A 17,100-nucleotide genomic window follows, 5' to 3' on the forward strand; every position below is an offset into this window, starting at 1 on the left:
CAGGTAATGTCTAACGCTTAGCCAAAAAAAAAAGAAAATTTCAAACAACAATAGTAGAGGCTATTAAGAAATATGGCCATGAATAACAAAAGGAACAATTAAACTTGAAAGCCAGGGCTCTGGGGAATGGCACTGGGGAGGGCCGTGCCATTTTTCACAGTAAGGTTTATATAACTTTTTGCCTTTAAAAACTGTAAAAATGTGCAATCTGATAACATTAGGATTAAAACCCCACACAGCCATGACAGCTCCATGGCTGACAGGGTGCTGCAGGCAACAGAGAGGCCAAAAGGCCCACCCGAGTCTGCAGCCTGGCCAGGTCGTGCGGCAACACGCCACTGGAATGAGCAAAGGGGTTTGTCTGCAGGAGAAGTCGTGAACCCGGGCCTGTGAAGTGGCCCCAGTGAGAAACCCAGGGAGCCGCCTGAAGGGCACGTGCCAAAGGCAGGAGAGCAAAGTTTCAAGAGGCCGGGAGCCGAGGGCCAGGCCTAGTGCCTGGTGATGCTGGCCTGTGGGGCAGACCAAGGACCACGAGCCAGGGAGGGGCGTGGAGGATGGTCCAGAGCAGCGGAAGAACAAGACAGAAACACGGCCAGGCAAGGGCGCTTCCAGAAGGCATCAGGCAGCAACCTCAAAGCCCAAGCAAGAAGCCCAGCACGTGGCCACTGGGCTGGGTACATGCAAGGTCAACGGTTCCTTCTCAAGCACGGTTTGATGACGAGAGGAAACGGGCTCTGATAGTCTGATGGGAACTGGAGATGGACCAACACAGACTGTTCTTTCAAGATCTGAAGATTCTGTTGTAGACAGACAGCGGAAGCCAGGATTAAGGGAGTGCTTTTGCTGTACGGTTTTTAAAGAGACAGGTGACTGTCCTATGCTCCCAAGTGGAGAGAAAGGGATTGGGAGGCTGAAAAAAGTAAGAGAGAGGGGACAGTCTAATGTACGAGGTTCCTGCAGGAGTAAGTCACATGGGAAAGACAGGAGAAAGGACTGCAGGCTAGAGGACAGGCGGGAAGCAGACATGGGGCAAGGGCTGCGACAAGGTTCCCACACTCTCTGTGAAGAAAGGGGCAGCTCTGAGCCGGGAATAGCCGGGGCGCTCGGATACAGTCACGATGTTTTTAATAAGCACTCACTCTTCAATCACCTCTGAAGTTCATTCTTACAGACCAGACTCAAGGCCACAAACTGCCCAATCTCAATTCTGAGCAAGACATACTTTAGCATTTTCTTTATGTCGATCTGAACCCAAAGACTGAATCTAGAATGCACGCTGGACGCACCTGGGGAGAGGGGACAACACACGGTCTGTTGGCTTGCTCACTGGGCAGTGGCTTGTGACGTGCAAAGAAAAGTGGTGCTAAGTTCCTCTAAAAAAATTTAAAAGTAAGAGGAAAGTGACAGTCCCTGCGTGTCCCCCACGCCCAGAGCACAGCGGCCACCTGTGGCCCGCGAGACCACTCACCGGGGTCGGTGGAGGGGCACCTGCGGATGGTGAAGATCTGCCCCAGGTCCTCGTCCTCCTCGGGGAGGCCCTTCTGCAGCCGCTGCAGCTTGCGCAGGCTCTCGCTGCGCTGGTGTTTCATGGAGCGCACGTGCTGGATGAGGTTGAGCTTGGCCTTGGTGGAGTAGCTGCACAGGACGCAGTGGTAGTAGCAGCTCTCGCCCTCCACGCCACTCTCGTGCTGCTGCAGGTGCTGCGAGGGTGAGAGAGAGGGACGTGCCCTGGTCAGCCGCACCAAGCCCAGCTTCACCGTGAGCCCGCCCGCCCTGCCGGCAGCCCCACAACCCCTTTCCGGGGTGACTCGGTTTTCCCAGGGGGCCCTTCCCCCAGCAGCTTGATGAGGACAGGGAGCAAGGTGACTCTTGTTCCTGCCTCCCCCAGGTGTGTCAGAGTGCTGAAAATGCTGATGGATCCGACAATCCCAGTGTAAAATTGGCTTCCTGGCACAATAATCCGAGGTTCCTCTTTCCGCTTATCTCCAAAGTGTTTGCTCTATGTGGACAGGGGTTGGCAAGCTATGGCCACAGGCCAAGTGTACCCTTCTGCCTGGTTCTGCAAACAGGGTCTTGGTGGAACACAGCCACAAACTGTGCATCATCAGTTTGTGCATCATCAATGGATGCTTTCTGAACACCAGATGGAGTTCAACAGTTGCAAAAGAGATTACATGGCCTGCAAAGCCCAAAATCTTATTATCTGGACCTTCATGGAAAAAGTGACGAGCGCCCGCTTTAAGGGATGGCCTACAGGGTGGTCACCTTACCTGCACAGAATCTTAGGTCAGTAAAGAAGCGCCAAAGCTGCTGTGTGGCTATTTCACAAGAAAGATGACTCAAGCTTTTGTATTTAGAACTGGTCTATTAGGAGAACCTGAAATTACGTTTTCCCCTAGATTAGGAAAAAAGGAAAAATAAATTTGTCCAGACCAGTTCTCTCTCAACATCTCAATGTCATTTGGCTTAGAGCTCAGATGGTCAAAATTACACTCTGGGCTGTGTTTGTGTCGATACAGAACTTTGATTCCAGAACATGGAAGCCCAGGCGTCAGTACGAAGCAGACACGACAGGGATAAAAGTATGGTACACAAACCAGAGGAGGCCATGGGGTTAGCAGAACCCAGACCTCTGCATCTTGAAGAAGACTTGTTTCGAAGCACAATATTCACATCCTTTGGGGTCCCTGTGAGAACACATGGAAAGCTACGGACCCTTTTTATTAAGAATTAGAGAACTGACATGCTCCTGGTATAGAAAGGCCACTTTCTTCATTTCAAATGACTCATTTTAGGCGAAGAGGGAATTTTTCTATTGGGTACACATAAAGCAGGAAAAAAAAAAAATCCCAAGAAGTTTTAAGTGGTTGACTCAAGGTAACACAGCTAGTTAGCGGGAGAAAGAGAACTAGAATCTGGCAGCATCTGCCCCCAGTATCCTTCCGGAGGAGTAAACTGACATCATGGATTTTATGGGCTCATGTCACCACATGTCCTTCCCTCTTTCTCCTCACCCCAACTCCCACCTCCAGTCCCCCGAGCCTGGCCCAAGGAACCACAATAAAGCCTTGGGGCTGCTCTGTGCTGCTCATCTCCTTTCTGACCACACTTGTTCTATTTGACGCCCATGCCCGGTAACCATCTCTGGTCCTGCTTGGACCTCTGTCCTGTCCTGATTATACCGTGGGACACTCAGGAAGCGCAGAAGTCAATGTCCTGCACTCTGCTCAATGCTAACAAGAGCGGCCCAGCTGTTCCTACTGGATGACACAGCTTTGAGGCTCATGTGTTCACATGCACACATCCTACGTTCACAGAAAAAGTGTGAACATCCCAGAAGCAGGTCTGGACCTCATTGGAAGAGGAAATATGAATGCACCAACAGAGGGCTGAAGAAGGGGAGGGGGCGCAGGCCCTCGACCATGTAAGCTGGCCACACGACGTTAACTTTTGCTCTGAGGCCAACCTGCAGGCAACACAGTGAAGGGCTTCACAGGTATCAGCAGAGAACAATCCCTTCTTTCCCAGAAATGGGTGATTTAACACACTCAAGTGCAGAGCCTTGGAGCAAAACGATATGTCTTCCCCTGGCCCTGCCTCCAGTAAGAGCTGGCCTACAGAAATCACCACCAGAAAGAGACTGAAAAACAAGCAAGCTCAATGTTAACTGTCAGAGTATAACCACCAAAACACAAAGCTACTTTTCTTGAAATAAATTTGAGCTGTTTCTTTTTTTTTTTTTAATGGTTTCTCTTCAGTTTGCCCCCTCTGACTTAAGTCTCCTTGCCAAGGATGGAAAGCTCCAAAGCTACATTTTTTGGAGGGTGGGACTCTGGAGAGAGAGACTGACGGGCTAGATGGAAAGGAAAACACAATGAGCTTGCCCATGCTGATTCTCCCCAAATTCTCCATGCTGCTGCTAAGTCGCTTCGGTCGTGTCCGACTCTATGCGACCCCATAGATGGCAGCCCACCAGGCTCCGCCGTCCCTGGGATTCTCCAGGCAAGAACACTGGACTGGGTTGCCATTTCCTTCTCCAATGCATGAAAGTGAAAAGTGAAAGTAAAGTCGCTCAGTCGTGTCTGACTCTTCGAGACCCCATGGACTGCAGCCTACCAGGCTCCTCCGTCCATGGGATTTTCCAGGCAAGAGTACTGGAGTGGGCTGCCATTGCCTTCTCCAAATTCTCCATAGGGACCCCCGAAAGCCAAAATTGGAACCCGGGTATTCCCGGGAGCAAGCGTTGGGGTTGGGACTGAGGAACAGGGAACTCATACAGGAGCCAGGAATGGCCACCTTGGATCACTAAGACCCAACAAACTACATTTATTAAAGTTTCAACAAAAACTGACTGAATGAAAGGTAACAGGAAAATAACCATGGAATTCAAAGTGATAAGTCCTATCAAGGGATTCTGGTGGTATTGTAAAATACGAAATCACAGAAAGGATCACTGAAGCCTTAACCCCGAATTCCCATTACCTTCCCATGAAACAGGATTTCCTGGCAGTAAGGCTCTGAATCTTAAACATGAAATTTTAATATGGATGTGAGGGTTCTTTTCCAAATGTCTGGGGTTTTTAGTCTCTGAGCCAGAAGAGAGGATAGCACAGCCAGAAAGAGTTGGATGGGAGCTGAGATATGAGATGTCTTTCATCCTCAGACTCAGGGGCTCTTGGGTGACAGGGCTGTATAAATCCTCAGCTGAAATAAACATCACACTGGGGACTCCTGCTGGAAAAATAACTGATACAACGATGATGCCCCTACACCACCACACTTGACTCCTGGTAGTCACTGGTAATCTCTGCTGCCACCAGGAATCCTTTTGGTCTATGTGAGAACCATTTTGGAAAGAAAATGGGTACCTAATGCAAATGGTAGAGACAAGAATAAAAACAAAAAATGTGGAAAACAGAGCCATGGCCTCTCCCTCTGAGCCCGGTGTAGCGGACAGTTAGGGTCCCCTCTCAGACTTGCACAGAAGCTTAATTCAAAATTCCAAGCTTGCTTGCGCACTCCAACTTCACTCTCCAAGACATACACATGGAAATCCAGAATAAACGATTTTTCCATTCCTAGGAAACACCTGCTCATAAAGGTTATACCCCAACCCAAACTTCTACTCACAACTGGAGTCTCTGGGGGTCCTCCTGCACGTGAGAGCTCCTGTTCTCACCACATCTTACAGGCTCCCGCTTGGGCAGTTTTCAGGCTGTCCAACGTGGAGCAAACGGGGGTCCGAAGCCAGCAACAGGGCCTTGACTTCTCCGCACCATCTGGTCCCTTCCCAGGCCTTCGGTGGGTCCAGGCCCTGACCCTGGAGGCCGAGCACCCTCTCCCTCCCATGATGCGCTGGCCCATCCCCGGAATTCCACCCTGGGAACCTGCCTAGTAAGAAGCAGCAGGAGGGGGCAGGACTGGAGAGACTGACTCCACAGGGCCAGCCCGTCACCCCGGAAATGCTTTCCCTGCAGGAGAGAGTAGATGTTTTCATCTGGAGAAGGAGGGAGAATGATTTGTTCCTGACCCAGCTAATTAGGATACCCTCAGTTGGGATCACAATGTATTTAATTAAATTCACTGTAATATATGAAGGATCCACCGAGGCACAAACCCCAGTGGAACACTCAGTGAAGGGGCTGCCTCCTCTCAGAGTTCCTGCTCTCCTCGGCAGGCAGGAAATTCTTCTCCCACACAGATACTGGACTCCCCCAAGCCTCTCCCCCTCCATCACAGAGCTCGCCCACCCTTAGGTAGGAGAACCCACGTCTTGTTCGGCTGTTCCCATTTATTTCTTTACTTTGTGCTCAAGATTCTGAAGTCTATGCTCAAGATTTCTTTATGCTCACCTCTAGCGGGTCAGTTGTGCAGTCTGAAAAAGAAAACAGGGGACTTTCCTGGTGGTCTGCTGGTTAAGAATCTGCATTCTAAGACAGGGGATATGCGGGTTCCATCCCTGGTTGGGGAACGAAGATCCTACATGCCACAGGACAACTAAGTCCATGCATCACGACTGCTGAGTCTGTGCACCTCACCTAGAGAGTCTGCACGCCCCAAGTAGGGAAGAAACCCACACACTGCAACGAGAGGCCCCACACATCGAAATGAAGATCCCACGTGCTGCAACTAAGGCCTGATGCAGCCATAAATAACTAAAGTTTAAAAAAAAAAAAAAACTAAAGGTTTTTAAAAATACAAAATAAAGAATAAAAAAACAGAACAATAACTTCAACTGTGGCCAGTGTGCTATAAGACACGTGTGCTACATGTGGACCCAAAGAAAAATGGTCACTGAGCCCACTGGGCAGGGTTTGGTTCGATGCTAGATGTCAACAACACATGAAAACACACACTATGTAAACACACACACACACACACACACACAAAGACACACAGACTACGCCCCACCCACGGGCCTGACCCTGCAGTGCTGGTGGTAACCTGGCAGACAGGCCACGAGATATGAGGAGGGCAACCTTCTGGCGTGAATACCATCGTGAGAACACTTCCTCCGGTGGCACAGGAAAACCAGTGGATCACTCAAGAAAAACCAATCAGTGAGTAATGAAGAAGCAGGACCAATAGTCAAGGAAGGGCGACTGACTCAGCTAAAGGAAGAGCAGAAACCAAGGTCCAGTCCAGCACTCCGTCCAGCCAGCCTCTCCTACAACCTTGAATCCTGAACCGCCGAGGGCTTCCCTGATTTCCCTGGTCTTACTCTCTGGTTTTAAAAGTGCCTGCAAGGGCTTCCCTGGCAACCCAGTGGTTGGGACTTCTGCCTTCTAACGCAGGGGGTGCCGGTTCCATCCTTGGACAGGGAGCTAGGATCTCACATGCCTCATGACCAAAAATCCAGAACATAAACAATGGAAGCAATACGGTAACAAATTCAGTGCAGACTTTGAAAAACGGAACACGTCAAAAAAAAAAAAAAAAAAAAACTTTTAAAAAAAAGTGCCTGCAAAACCCTGGCTTATAGGAACTGCAAGTGTGCAGTTGTTCTCACTGAAAGAAAGCTCTACACGTGGCAACAGGATTTACTTCCTGAAAGCACAAAGAAGTACAAGGACCCACAAAAAGGAAATAAGTACCCGGTCTGACTCATAAATGGAAGCAGGGAAAGAACTCTGCGAACTCCAACTTCTCCAAATGACCACGGTGCAGCAGAAAACAGATGGCCCTCAGCACGTAGGCGCTGGACTGGCACACGCTGCGTGAGCAGCACCTGCGCTGGAAATGAGCGAGGGGGCTGCCTCGTGCTGACCAGGGACCCTGTCCTGTCCACCTGTCCAATCCTATTGGAGCACTTATATTTTATCAATAAAATGCTGGGCTGGGTTTAGCTGGCAGGTGACACTCCCGTGCCCCTGACCTGGAGATGTCCAGGGTCCCCTGTCTTTGCTTCTGGGTCTGGTTCTGGGGGAAGAACTTGGAAAAGACAAGACTTCAATACAGTAAAAGGCATCTCGGATAACGAGCCTGGCACGTGAGGGCGGGTATGAAGAGGAAGTGAATAATTTAAAAAGAAAGGAAAGGAGCCGGCTGGCATTATTTGTGGGATTTCACCCCATTAGTATGTTGGGCTCATCCACCCTGGCCAGCGACTGAAAGTCAAAGAGATGAGAAGAGGGCTCTTGTTAGAAAATAATTCATTGCAAAAATCAAAAAAATGTGTTCCTGTTACTTGTTTCCCAGGAAAACTAACCAACTTCTGTCAGAGACCATCGATTTCTATAAATCTGGAGGGGCCCCGGCTCCCTCCTCCTCCCCAACAAGAGGAAACTTCTAACATCTGGTTCTTCATGCATGGAATGCAAAATATTGATCAGGTTTTGTCAAAGCCTCCCCTTTAAAGTAGAAATGGACAAAGTACACTCTGACACACGCACACACACTCTCACACACGGAAACACACAGGATTCACGAAGGAGGCTTCCTCGGGGAATAATACCTGTTATGAGGAACACACAAAGGCCCACCCCTGCTCACCATACTCTCCCACGGATACAGCGCAACCGCACCCGGAGGGCAGATCAAACGCTGAAGCTCCGTGATGGGTAAAGCAGCTCCCAGGGAGCCACCCCTCCTGGGGCACGTGGGCGACCCTGGGGGAGACCCACGCCTAGGGGGGAGGGCCCCACAGCCCACACACGGAAGGCCTTGGTGGAAGAGGCCGCTGTCCCATCAGGCCTCTGGAGGAGAAAACTGTTAACCAGAGCAAGCCAAGGGCTCAGGGAGAGGGCTGCAGAAGTCTCCCCAACAGCTCCGGTGAGACGGGACAGGAAGATGAAGGTCCGGAGTGAGACTGCTAATTACCCACTAAAACGGAATAAGGAAGACGTGAGGGGGGTTAATTCACCATCGTAACCCTGCACGGCAGGTACTGCGAGGACGCGCCTTCACACACTTCATTTTCCCATTACAGCCCGAGGTGTTTGGCTCCTGTCCTTGGAGAAACCCAAAGCTTCGAGAGGTCACGTGACTCCTCCCCCCGACCCATGAGTTCCCACAGAGTGTGGACAAAACAGGACTGGAACCCGGGGCTGCAGGCCGGGTCCATGGTCGTTCAGCGACGCTGTACTGACTGCAGGGGGCTGTCATGGGGCCCGAGATGCCCCAGACCCAGGTATTCACCTTGAACATCTAAAGAGGAAACTGTTTCAGGTGTAACTCAACCTGGAAGAGGGGTGGTTAATTGTTTAATCAGGGGTGGTGTTACCGTTCCAGATTTAATGTCGCATTCTTAGGAAGGCTTCCGGAAGGTCAACCTAAATATATATGTATTTTCTGTTTCATGTTGGCTTTTCACCCACTCAAGCCCTCGACCTTGGCACATGTTAATTTAGTCCTATTTCACTGCAGGAGCCCAGCAGACAACGTTAAAATATAAGCCCCGACCACAATTTACAAGAGAAAGTGAAAGGAAGTAAAAAAACGTTCCCTTAGATCAATCTCTGACCTATTTTCTGGTTTCTAGGCCAGACTCCTCACGCCCTGGAACAAGCCCTGACTGTTCGCTCTCGGCATCCGAGTTCCAAGGCTGGAGTTCTGGCTTTCCAACCCTGGATCTCTTGGCTCGCAAGAATGACATCTCCTCATCCAAAAGTCTCAAGAAGATGAATGGTCCTTAGAGAGAAGCACAATAAATTTTAGAAGTAAAATAAGCACGAATCTGCAACCATTGAGAGGGTGTATCAGACTCGGCTTTGAGTCCTTTCTAGAAAAAATCCAAATGTGGGCTCTTGTGGAATGCTGGTACTAACAGATTTCGTTTCCCTCTGTTGGGAAAACTCCAGAGAGGGGCGTGGCGTAACCACACAGAGACGAACCTTCTCAGGGTATGCAGGCATCTTTCCTAAAGGAGGGGGCCCATCAGAGCACAGGGTCTCAAGCAAGATAAGGGCTAGTTTCCACGCTGGTCAAGTGAGCATGTACATCAGCTGGGAAGCCAAGGGAAATACATGGTGAGGAAAAGAGTCGGTCCCCAGGCTAACACCAACCTGACCATTCTCCAGGGACGAGCCCAGGCTCCTCGAGTCCGAAGGTCACCCCTTCGTTAAGACAGGGCATGGGGAACGGTGACTTTCTTCATTTGTGAAGATACGCTTCCTCCCTGGAGCGACTCTTCAGCTCCCACGGGTTTAAGTCCCCACAAGAAACAAAGGCCGCCGTATTCGTGCTACTCAAGCTGGTCCCCATTCAACTTCAGGTCACACTGCTGCCCTAACGGTGGTTTATGAAGCACTCTGGATTAAGGCAGGCCGGGGAAAACCCTCCCTCTGTGCTACTCTGGGCAAGACATACACATGGGTTGGGGCTTGGTTTCCTCGTCTGCAATACAGGGCCCCTCTCACAGCACCAGTGGGAGGGGTCAGTGGGATAATTCATACAAAGGTGCTTAACATGGCACCTGTTCTATGGTTTGCCTTCATAATTAATAAGGTTATTATTATTACTATCATTACTTTTCAAGCTGGTTAGGCTTTTGGGATTAGGGATAGGAATGAATGTTACTGAATTTACCTATTTGACATTTCCCTCCTCAGGCCCAGTCTGTCCTGCCCCCTCCCTGGGAACCGCCACCCCACACCCCCAGTCCCAGAGCAGGATTGCTTGTTGACAGTAAAGAAATTTTGATGTGCAGAAATTATGAAACAGAGGGAAAACTGCACATGCACGGGACTGACTTCTTCCTTACAAGAGGCCCTTAATTATTCTTTTTAAGTCATTTGCCCATAGTCACACAGCTGGTGTGGCAGAGTCAGGACCCTCGCCCCAGGCCCAGGCCCTTGCTCCAGAACCACATCTGTTTCCCGGATCTCTCTGTCTGTCGGCGCCCAAATAGTGAAAAATCAGAAACCTTGTTCTTTAGCACATCTGCCAACACCCCAGGTGAGGACCAGGGAAGAAGAACTGAGCTGAAACAGACACATCCCTAGTTTCCCAAATCCATGCTGAAGGATTTGCTTATTTGTATCTCCAATCCCATGACAGTCAACAGAGCAGAAAGAAAAAAAAAAAAGAAAAGAAATACTTGTCTGGTGGTCAAAACAGGTGCATTACTTCATCTGTGAAACACAGACGTTTATACTTGCCCTGTCTTCCTCGGAGGCAATTTGGAAACTACGTGAGCAAACAAATGTGAAAAAGATTCAGAAGGCGGGAAGGATTGCCCAAATGTCTGGCACGGGCCTCATCTTTCTACCTCGAGCCTGGACGGTGCTTCCTCACCTGGCTGGCAGGCACACACCACGGGCTCAGCAGTTAAAGACACAGACACGTCCCCGCGCTGCAGTCCTCTGGCTTGAGTGTGCCTCAGAAGCACCTGGGGCAGGAGGTGGGGTGTCCCGCTGCAGAGCGTTGGGGCCCGCCCTGAGGGTTTCTAATTCCCCAGGTCCGGGTTCGGGGTAGGGAGGGAGAATTCCTGACCGTCTCCCTGATGCTGGTGGTCTGGGATCACACTCCTGAGAACAGCTGCTTGGGACAGCGACCGCCACAGAGGAGAGACCCAAGTTGGAACCCCTGAAGGTATTTCCTTCTAAGAAGGAAAACTGCCCAGGCCTAAAATCTCCGCATCACCCACCCTTTCCCAAAGAGCATTTCAGATGCTAGCAAACTGCACTCGATAAATCACACAGTGCCAGCACTCAAGAATTCACCTCTTTAATGAAAAAGGCCCACGGAGGCAGCTGCCTGCTACCGGCCAGCTCCAGATACTTTATAAAAGTCGGAATTGGCTCCATTCATCTTCCTCTCCCCTTTCACACCTGCAGTCTCAAATTTCCTGGGGCTGGGGCTGAAAGCGTGCCTCTTGATGGCGAGGCATGAGGCATCACTTTTTCCTCATGAGCTCGGCACCCCACTGAGCACACCTGTCCAGATGTCTTGCTGGAACCCAGCCCACCAGAGTTTCCACCAAATATGAGAAAAGCAAAACGGTCTTTAAAATTCCTCCCGTGCTCTTGAACTTTCCAGCTGCTGCTGCTGGGAGTCTGAGTGTGGTGCTCCAACCTGGAGGCACCTCTCGAGCTCCCAGCATCTGCTGACCAACACCCTCACCACCCTCGTTATGAGAGGGGTCAGTGAGCACGTGCAGGGCTTTCTTCCTCATAAGTGGGGCTGGGGTTGGGGGGCACTTCATTTTTTATTTCGTTTTTTTCCCCTCGAATCAGAAAATGGGAAAATGACTGCATGGAAGAGAAAAATTCCCTTGACACAAATGCCTTTCATGTCGCTCCTTCTGGGTGCTAAGACGTTTCACCCTTTCTCCTTAAATTCTGTGGATTTTGTTGATGGCCGAGGAGGAGAAGTTACACTTGTGGGAAGGGGACAAGGGACTGAGAGAGTGGAAAGAGAGAATGCTTCTTTGAGGAAGTGGAGTCGAGACAGCAGCAGACAGCTGGCAAGAGGGGACACAGGTCTGTGAAAGATGACACACGCGCTTCTCTGCCCTGCCTTTGGGTCCCCCCATAAACAGCCCCGACAAACACCCTGCACACTAGGTTTTGCTCTCCTTCCCCCGCTTTTTAAGTCTCATTAAAAGCCGATATTGTTCGGCCTCAAGATGGAGAGCTCCGCATGGATTTTACTGAACGTTAAATCAACCAGCAAGCGTAGCCAGCAAACTCTGTGGCACTTTAACTTTAAATAATGCAATAATTATTGAATTTCCTTTTTATAACTGAAGTGCTGGAATGTAAACAATGGAGCTGTAATTGCAGGAAGGGGGGATCAATAGAGGCAATCGTTTTCAGCCATGTTAATTGTAAATACAATTGCTCCAAGATGTCAGACTTGTTCTTCTTGCTCCCAGAATCATCCTAACGGATGACAGAGTCCAACTTTCCCATTACAGCTGTTCGTTTCTTTAAGAGGTTCTCAATCAGGTCTGATCAATCTGTCAAGATAATGCATGGAGTAAGTAAGACTCTTCCAAACACAGGCTCCCAATCAATAGCCTGGACCAGCTTAATGAGGTGGGGCTAAGGCCCAGAGGGAGGCAACGGCCCCCAGCTTGTGCCTAGGTTTGGCAGGCTGGCTTCCTCGCCTGGCCTTGGTAAACAGATCAGCCCTTAATGAGGACATTAGTTATGCATGCTTCAGCAAGCAGCAAGGCACCCGTCCCTGGGGACAGACGGACAGAAAACAAAATAGATTAACAGAAAACAATATGGTGCCAAATTGGGTCCAACTGAAGACCTTTCCCTCCTTCTCCTGCGCTCCTTAATTGTCCAGCAGAGTGGAGGACGCCAATTAATCATTCCAATGGGCATGAGCTCAAGGACGGGGAGCATCCGTTGAGAGCTGGAAGATCTCCGGGTGTCTGCTGGCCTCCCTGGGGCTGTCGCTCTTAGCGTCTGCATCCCCAGCATGACATCTCCGGGGTACAAGAGGGAACTCTCGCAGAAGGAGACAAGGGAGACCACACTGGGAGGCCATGGACCCAAGCCAGATGAGAACAAGTCTGGTACTCTTCACAGCTGCCGTCAGTTTTTGAGATTGAGTCTTGGTCCTGGGAACGGGTAAGCCCTCATAGACGGGGAGGAAGTCAAGAGTCTAGAATCCCACTTCACCCATCCCAGCACCTATGCCATTTGCACAGGCATCACAGGAGTCTGGATTTCCATGAGATAACCTGGAGGGCTCTTGGGGAGTCTGGAGAGCCGTCTTACCTCCCTCAGAGGCCGCCGTGCGTGCGTGTGCACACCTGTTCTTGCTGTGACTGGCCAGGAAGACAGACTGCTGGGAAGTCCTCCAGAAAGGACCATGTTCTCAGGTGGCACTGGTGGTAAAGCCCCCGAACCCCCCTGCCAGTGCAGGTGACATAAGAGACACGGGCTCGATCCCTGGGTCGGGAAGATTCCTGAAGGAGGGCACGGCAACTCATCCCAGTATTCTTGCCTGGAGAATCCCACAGACAGAGGAGCCTAGTGGGCTATGGTCCATGGGGTCACAAAAAGTCAGACACGACTGAGATCCAATAAGGGGATGAAGGTCCAAGCAGGGATGAGCAAGAAAAAAAAGAAAATAAATATACAGCTGGAGAGATCAGAGCCCTCCTCTGCGCAAAGGCCACAACTTATCTGAAGCCCTTCCCAGCTCCCAGCTCCACTCCTCCTTCCTCTGGGCCCGCAAAGCCCGCTGTAGCAGCATCCACTCTGGACTTATCTGTGCTTCAAACCACCTCCAACTCCTCTGCCACACCATGGACCGCACCTCACAGATGGGGAGAACTTTCAATCCTGGTTCAGGGCACAGCTCCTGGCCCACAGTAGGGACTGAAAGATGGCTGGCTGGAAGTCTGAATAAACTGAGACACTCCTCTAATGCTCTCCTGCTGCTCTTGGTCCTCAGCTGTCACTCCAGACCAAGCTGGCTGCATCCGATTCCCTCCTCCATCTCAGATGTCCAGCCTCCACCCCACGCCACACCCCACACACCATGAGACGCCTGGCTGTTCCCACCTTACCCACCAGCCCTGGCCTTTCTGGTCTTGGTCCATCTCCTGCTTGGAGACCCTCCCCAAACCACCCTCCACCTGCTGACAAGCTGCACGGCAGCTAGGGCAGGCGAGGGGCACCCTTCACACCTGGGCCAGAAGCCCATCTCCCAGGAGCCTCTGGGATGTCAGAGCCAGGTGGTCCCACCTGCGCCCACCACGTGTCATTCTTTTCAGCAAATGCTGCACTGGACTCCCACGTGGGAGTCTGCAGTCCAGGTGAGATGCCAGGGCTGAGGAATAAATACGTTCGCTAACATACACCGTTTGTTTAAATAAGATTTGGGGAGCTGGAGATAATTATTTTAAATGGCTGTGTTTAGTGACTTCATTATTTCAGCCTATGGATCGCAGAAGTGCTGTCCTTTTCCCAACAAACCAGCCAAACGCTCCCCAGCCAGAGGCCAGCTCGGTCACTGTCATTCCACCCTCTGCTTCGTATACGCCCTCTGCTGTGTTCACCTGGCTTTAGCATGGCCATCCTCTTTCGCTACTAGACTGACAAGGGGCTGTGAGACTTGGGGATACTAAAAGCAGCCAGAACACCCAGCCGATCACAGAGACGGGGGCGCAGAGCACACAGAACAGACGCCTCTGCAGGCCAAGTAACTCGGCCGAGACGGCTGCAAGGATGAGTACGGGTGTTGACGGCATCTTTGTAGGTGAAAACAGCTTAGTAGAGAGGTTAGTTCTAACAGAAAATGTCCACAAGCCAACGGAGTGACATGACAGTGCTCGGACTTCTGGAAGGAGGTGGCCGCGTGGGAACCCCCACCCCACGCCTGACAGAGCAACTCGACTGTCTCCAGATTCGAAGCACCAGGATGAGGATGTGTTCATTTGATCACAAACGCACACATACATCTTTACTTTCTTCCCGAGTTTCCTGTCCTCCTATATGCTGAGACCCGCTGCTATCCGGACCCCGAGGAACTGGTTATATGTTACACTTTCATCAGTTTTCAAGTTCTGAGACCTTTGAGGGAGGAACCATTCTCCATCTGGGCTCAGACGCTGAATACCTGGATGTGCCCCCCTCCCTTTCCAGTTTATGCCCGAGCTCCAGGCTCCTCAGCCTTCTGACTGGCTGGCCCCGCTTACAGCAGACCCTTCCCAGGGTGACCTGGTCCAGAGATACCATACCTCCTGGCTCCGCTCTCAACCTCCCAACAGAATGTAGCTGTGAGGCCGGTCAGTGAGTTATATTTTTCAAAACATATTTCTAAATGGTGAAATACAGGAGTGTTTTCGCCAACCAGCCCACATTGACCAAAACATCCCTTCCTCATTTTCAGCAAGTTCACTCTGGCCAGCAGGTCCAAGAGCCAGTGTGAGGTGGGTGGGACCCACAGGAGAAGGTCTGCTGGGGGCATGGGTAGTTTCATTCTGGACAGATTACGGTTCACAAAACCTGCCGGAGAACTGCGAGGGAGCTTCTGCAGTAAAATCCAAGTTTCAGAAAACTGCATCTATAAAACTGGCAACTGGGGAAATTTCCTTGAGCAAAATGATGGGGTGTAAGGGGCAGGGGGCAGGGGGTGTTGGGGGAATGTTGAAGAAGGCAGGACTAGGGAGAGGATGGCTGAGATCCTGCCAGCCCTGGGGCACCAGGGCGTTCTGATGCACACTGCACATTAGTAGGGACTGTGCGACCGGGGCACGGTGACGTGCGGACACAGACCAGTGTGCGGTTGCTTCCTGGGGCCCCAGTATAAGGATGTGGCTGGTCACTCCCCACACCTCAACGTGCTGGGTGGCAGCTGTGTGGAATCTCAGATCCAGGAGTCTGCTCTGTATTAATATAGACTATAGATCATTCTTTTAAAGGCTGAAAGTATTAAAATAAATATTTTTCAATGACCTTTCCAGATGACTCTGTAATAACATGAGGCCAGAGGAACCAACAGCCAGTCTGGTTTCTGGTGACACATATGTTTACAGTGGGGGTCTTTCTGCCAGCTTTGGACCCATTCATTCCCCATCTGTCTATCTACATTCCTGCTTCCTGTTTCCTCACACAACAATCAGAGGTACTATTCATCTTCTCTAATCACTGTCTCCATCATTCTCTGTACATGAGAAAGGTCCTCCGTTAGAGCATCTTCTCACCTTCTCTGCTGCACCACCCCCTTCTCCAGCCAGTTCTGCTGTCTCCTGAACTTGATCCCTCAGTGGCCTCATGTGTGTGCAGGCGAGTGTGTGTGTGTATGAGACAGACAGAGAGAGATACTGGCTCACACCACTCCCTTCCGTGCATACTTCCCTCCCAGCTCCAGCTCGTGTGTGTGTGTGTGTGTGTGTGTACACGTGCGCGTGTGTGAGAGAGAGAGATACTGGCTCATGCCACTCCCTCCCATGCATACTTCCCTCCCAGCTTAGCCAAATCCTGCTCCCCTTTCTGAGTATCACACCTCTGCCCCTATTTCGCAGTCCACCATGATTCTTTCTCCTCTGACCTCAAAGCCTCCACCTCACAGCACATCTTTTCCCACTGAGACCCTGAAAGCCAGTTACCAGCTTTACGTCTGTGGCATATTCCCCACAAGACTGGAAGGCTCCTGAAGGCAGGGACCATGTGCCTTCCTGTGGACGCATGTCATTCAGGTCATTCTGCAACAAGAACACAGGCTTGGGAGCTGGGGGCCATGCTGGGGAGTGGGGCTCAGATGCCGAGCTCTCTCCTCAGGTTGTCAAATGGAATAAGGCCATCATTCGACACAGGGCCATGAGGATCCAGAAAGTAAATCAATAGGAATATACTTCATAATCGGTCAGGCAAAGTTAAAAGAAAAAACATTTCTGGTGACGAGAATCAGTTGGAGGGGGGCATGTGAAGACTTGGGAAGCCTTCCCCCTCATCCGATTTCACTGGGTTCCTAAGTCTAGACAGAGACAAATTAATTACTGGATCACCCGCTCACTCACCTCGCTAATGAAATCGTCCGCCTTGCTGGGCAGGAGCCGGTGAGGAGGACCGGCTAGCCCCTGGGCGTGAGTCCCACTGGTGCCAGCTTCATTTCCCAGCGCCAACATGACTCACGAGATGACACAAATTGCCAGTGGGCTTTCTCATTATGTGACCTTCAGCAAGCCACCCT

General features: G+C 50.9%; 1 protein-coding gene across 6 annotated transcripts in view; it reads right to left on the reverse strand.

Annotated features, from left to right (window-relative positions):
* The window catches only part of ZFHX3 (zinc finger homeobox 3), a 255,242-nt gene that overhangs the window by 99,744 nt on the left and 138,398 nt on the right, over positions 1-17,100 (reverse strand). For all 6 annotated transcript variants that reach the window (XM_070388070.1, XM_070388069.1, XM_070388073.1 and 3 more), the window contains one exon: positions 1,469-1,700. In XM_070388070.1, coding sequence (XP_070244171.1) covers positions 1,469-1,700 — 232 coding nt within the window. The remainder of the gene's footprint in view (positions 1-1,468; positions 1,701-17,100) is intronic.

This window comes from Bos mutus, chromosome 18, assembly GCF_027580195.1.
Source record: "Bos mutus isolate GX-2022 chromosome 18, NWIPB_WYAK_1.1, whole genome shotgun sequence".
Classification (NCBI taxonomy): domain Eukaryota; kingdom Metazoa; phylum Chordata; class Mammalia; order Artiodactyla; family Bovidae; genus Bos; species Bos mutus.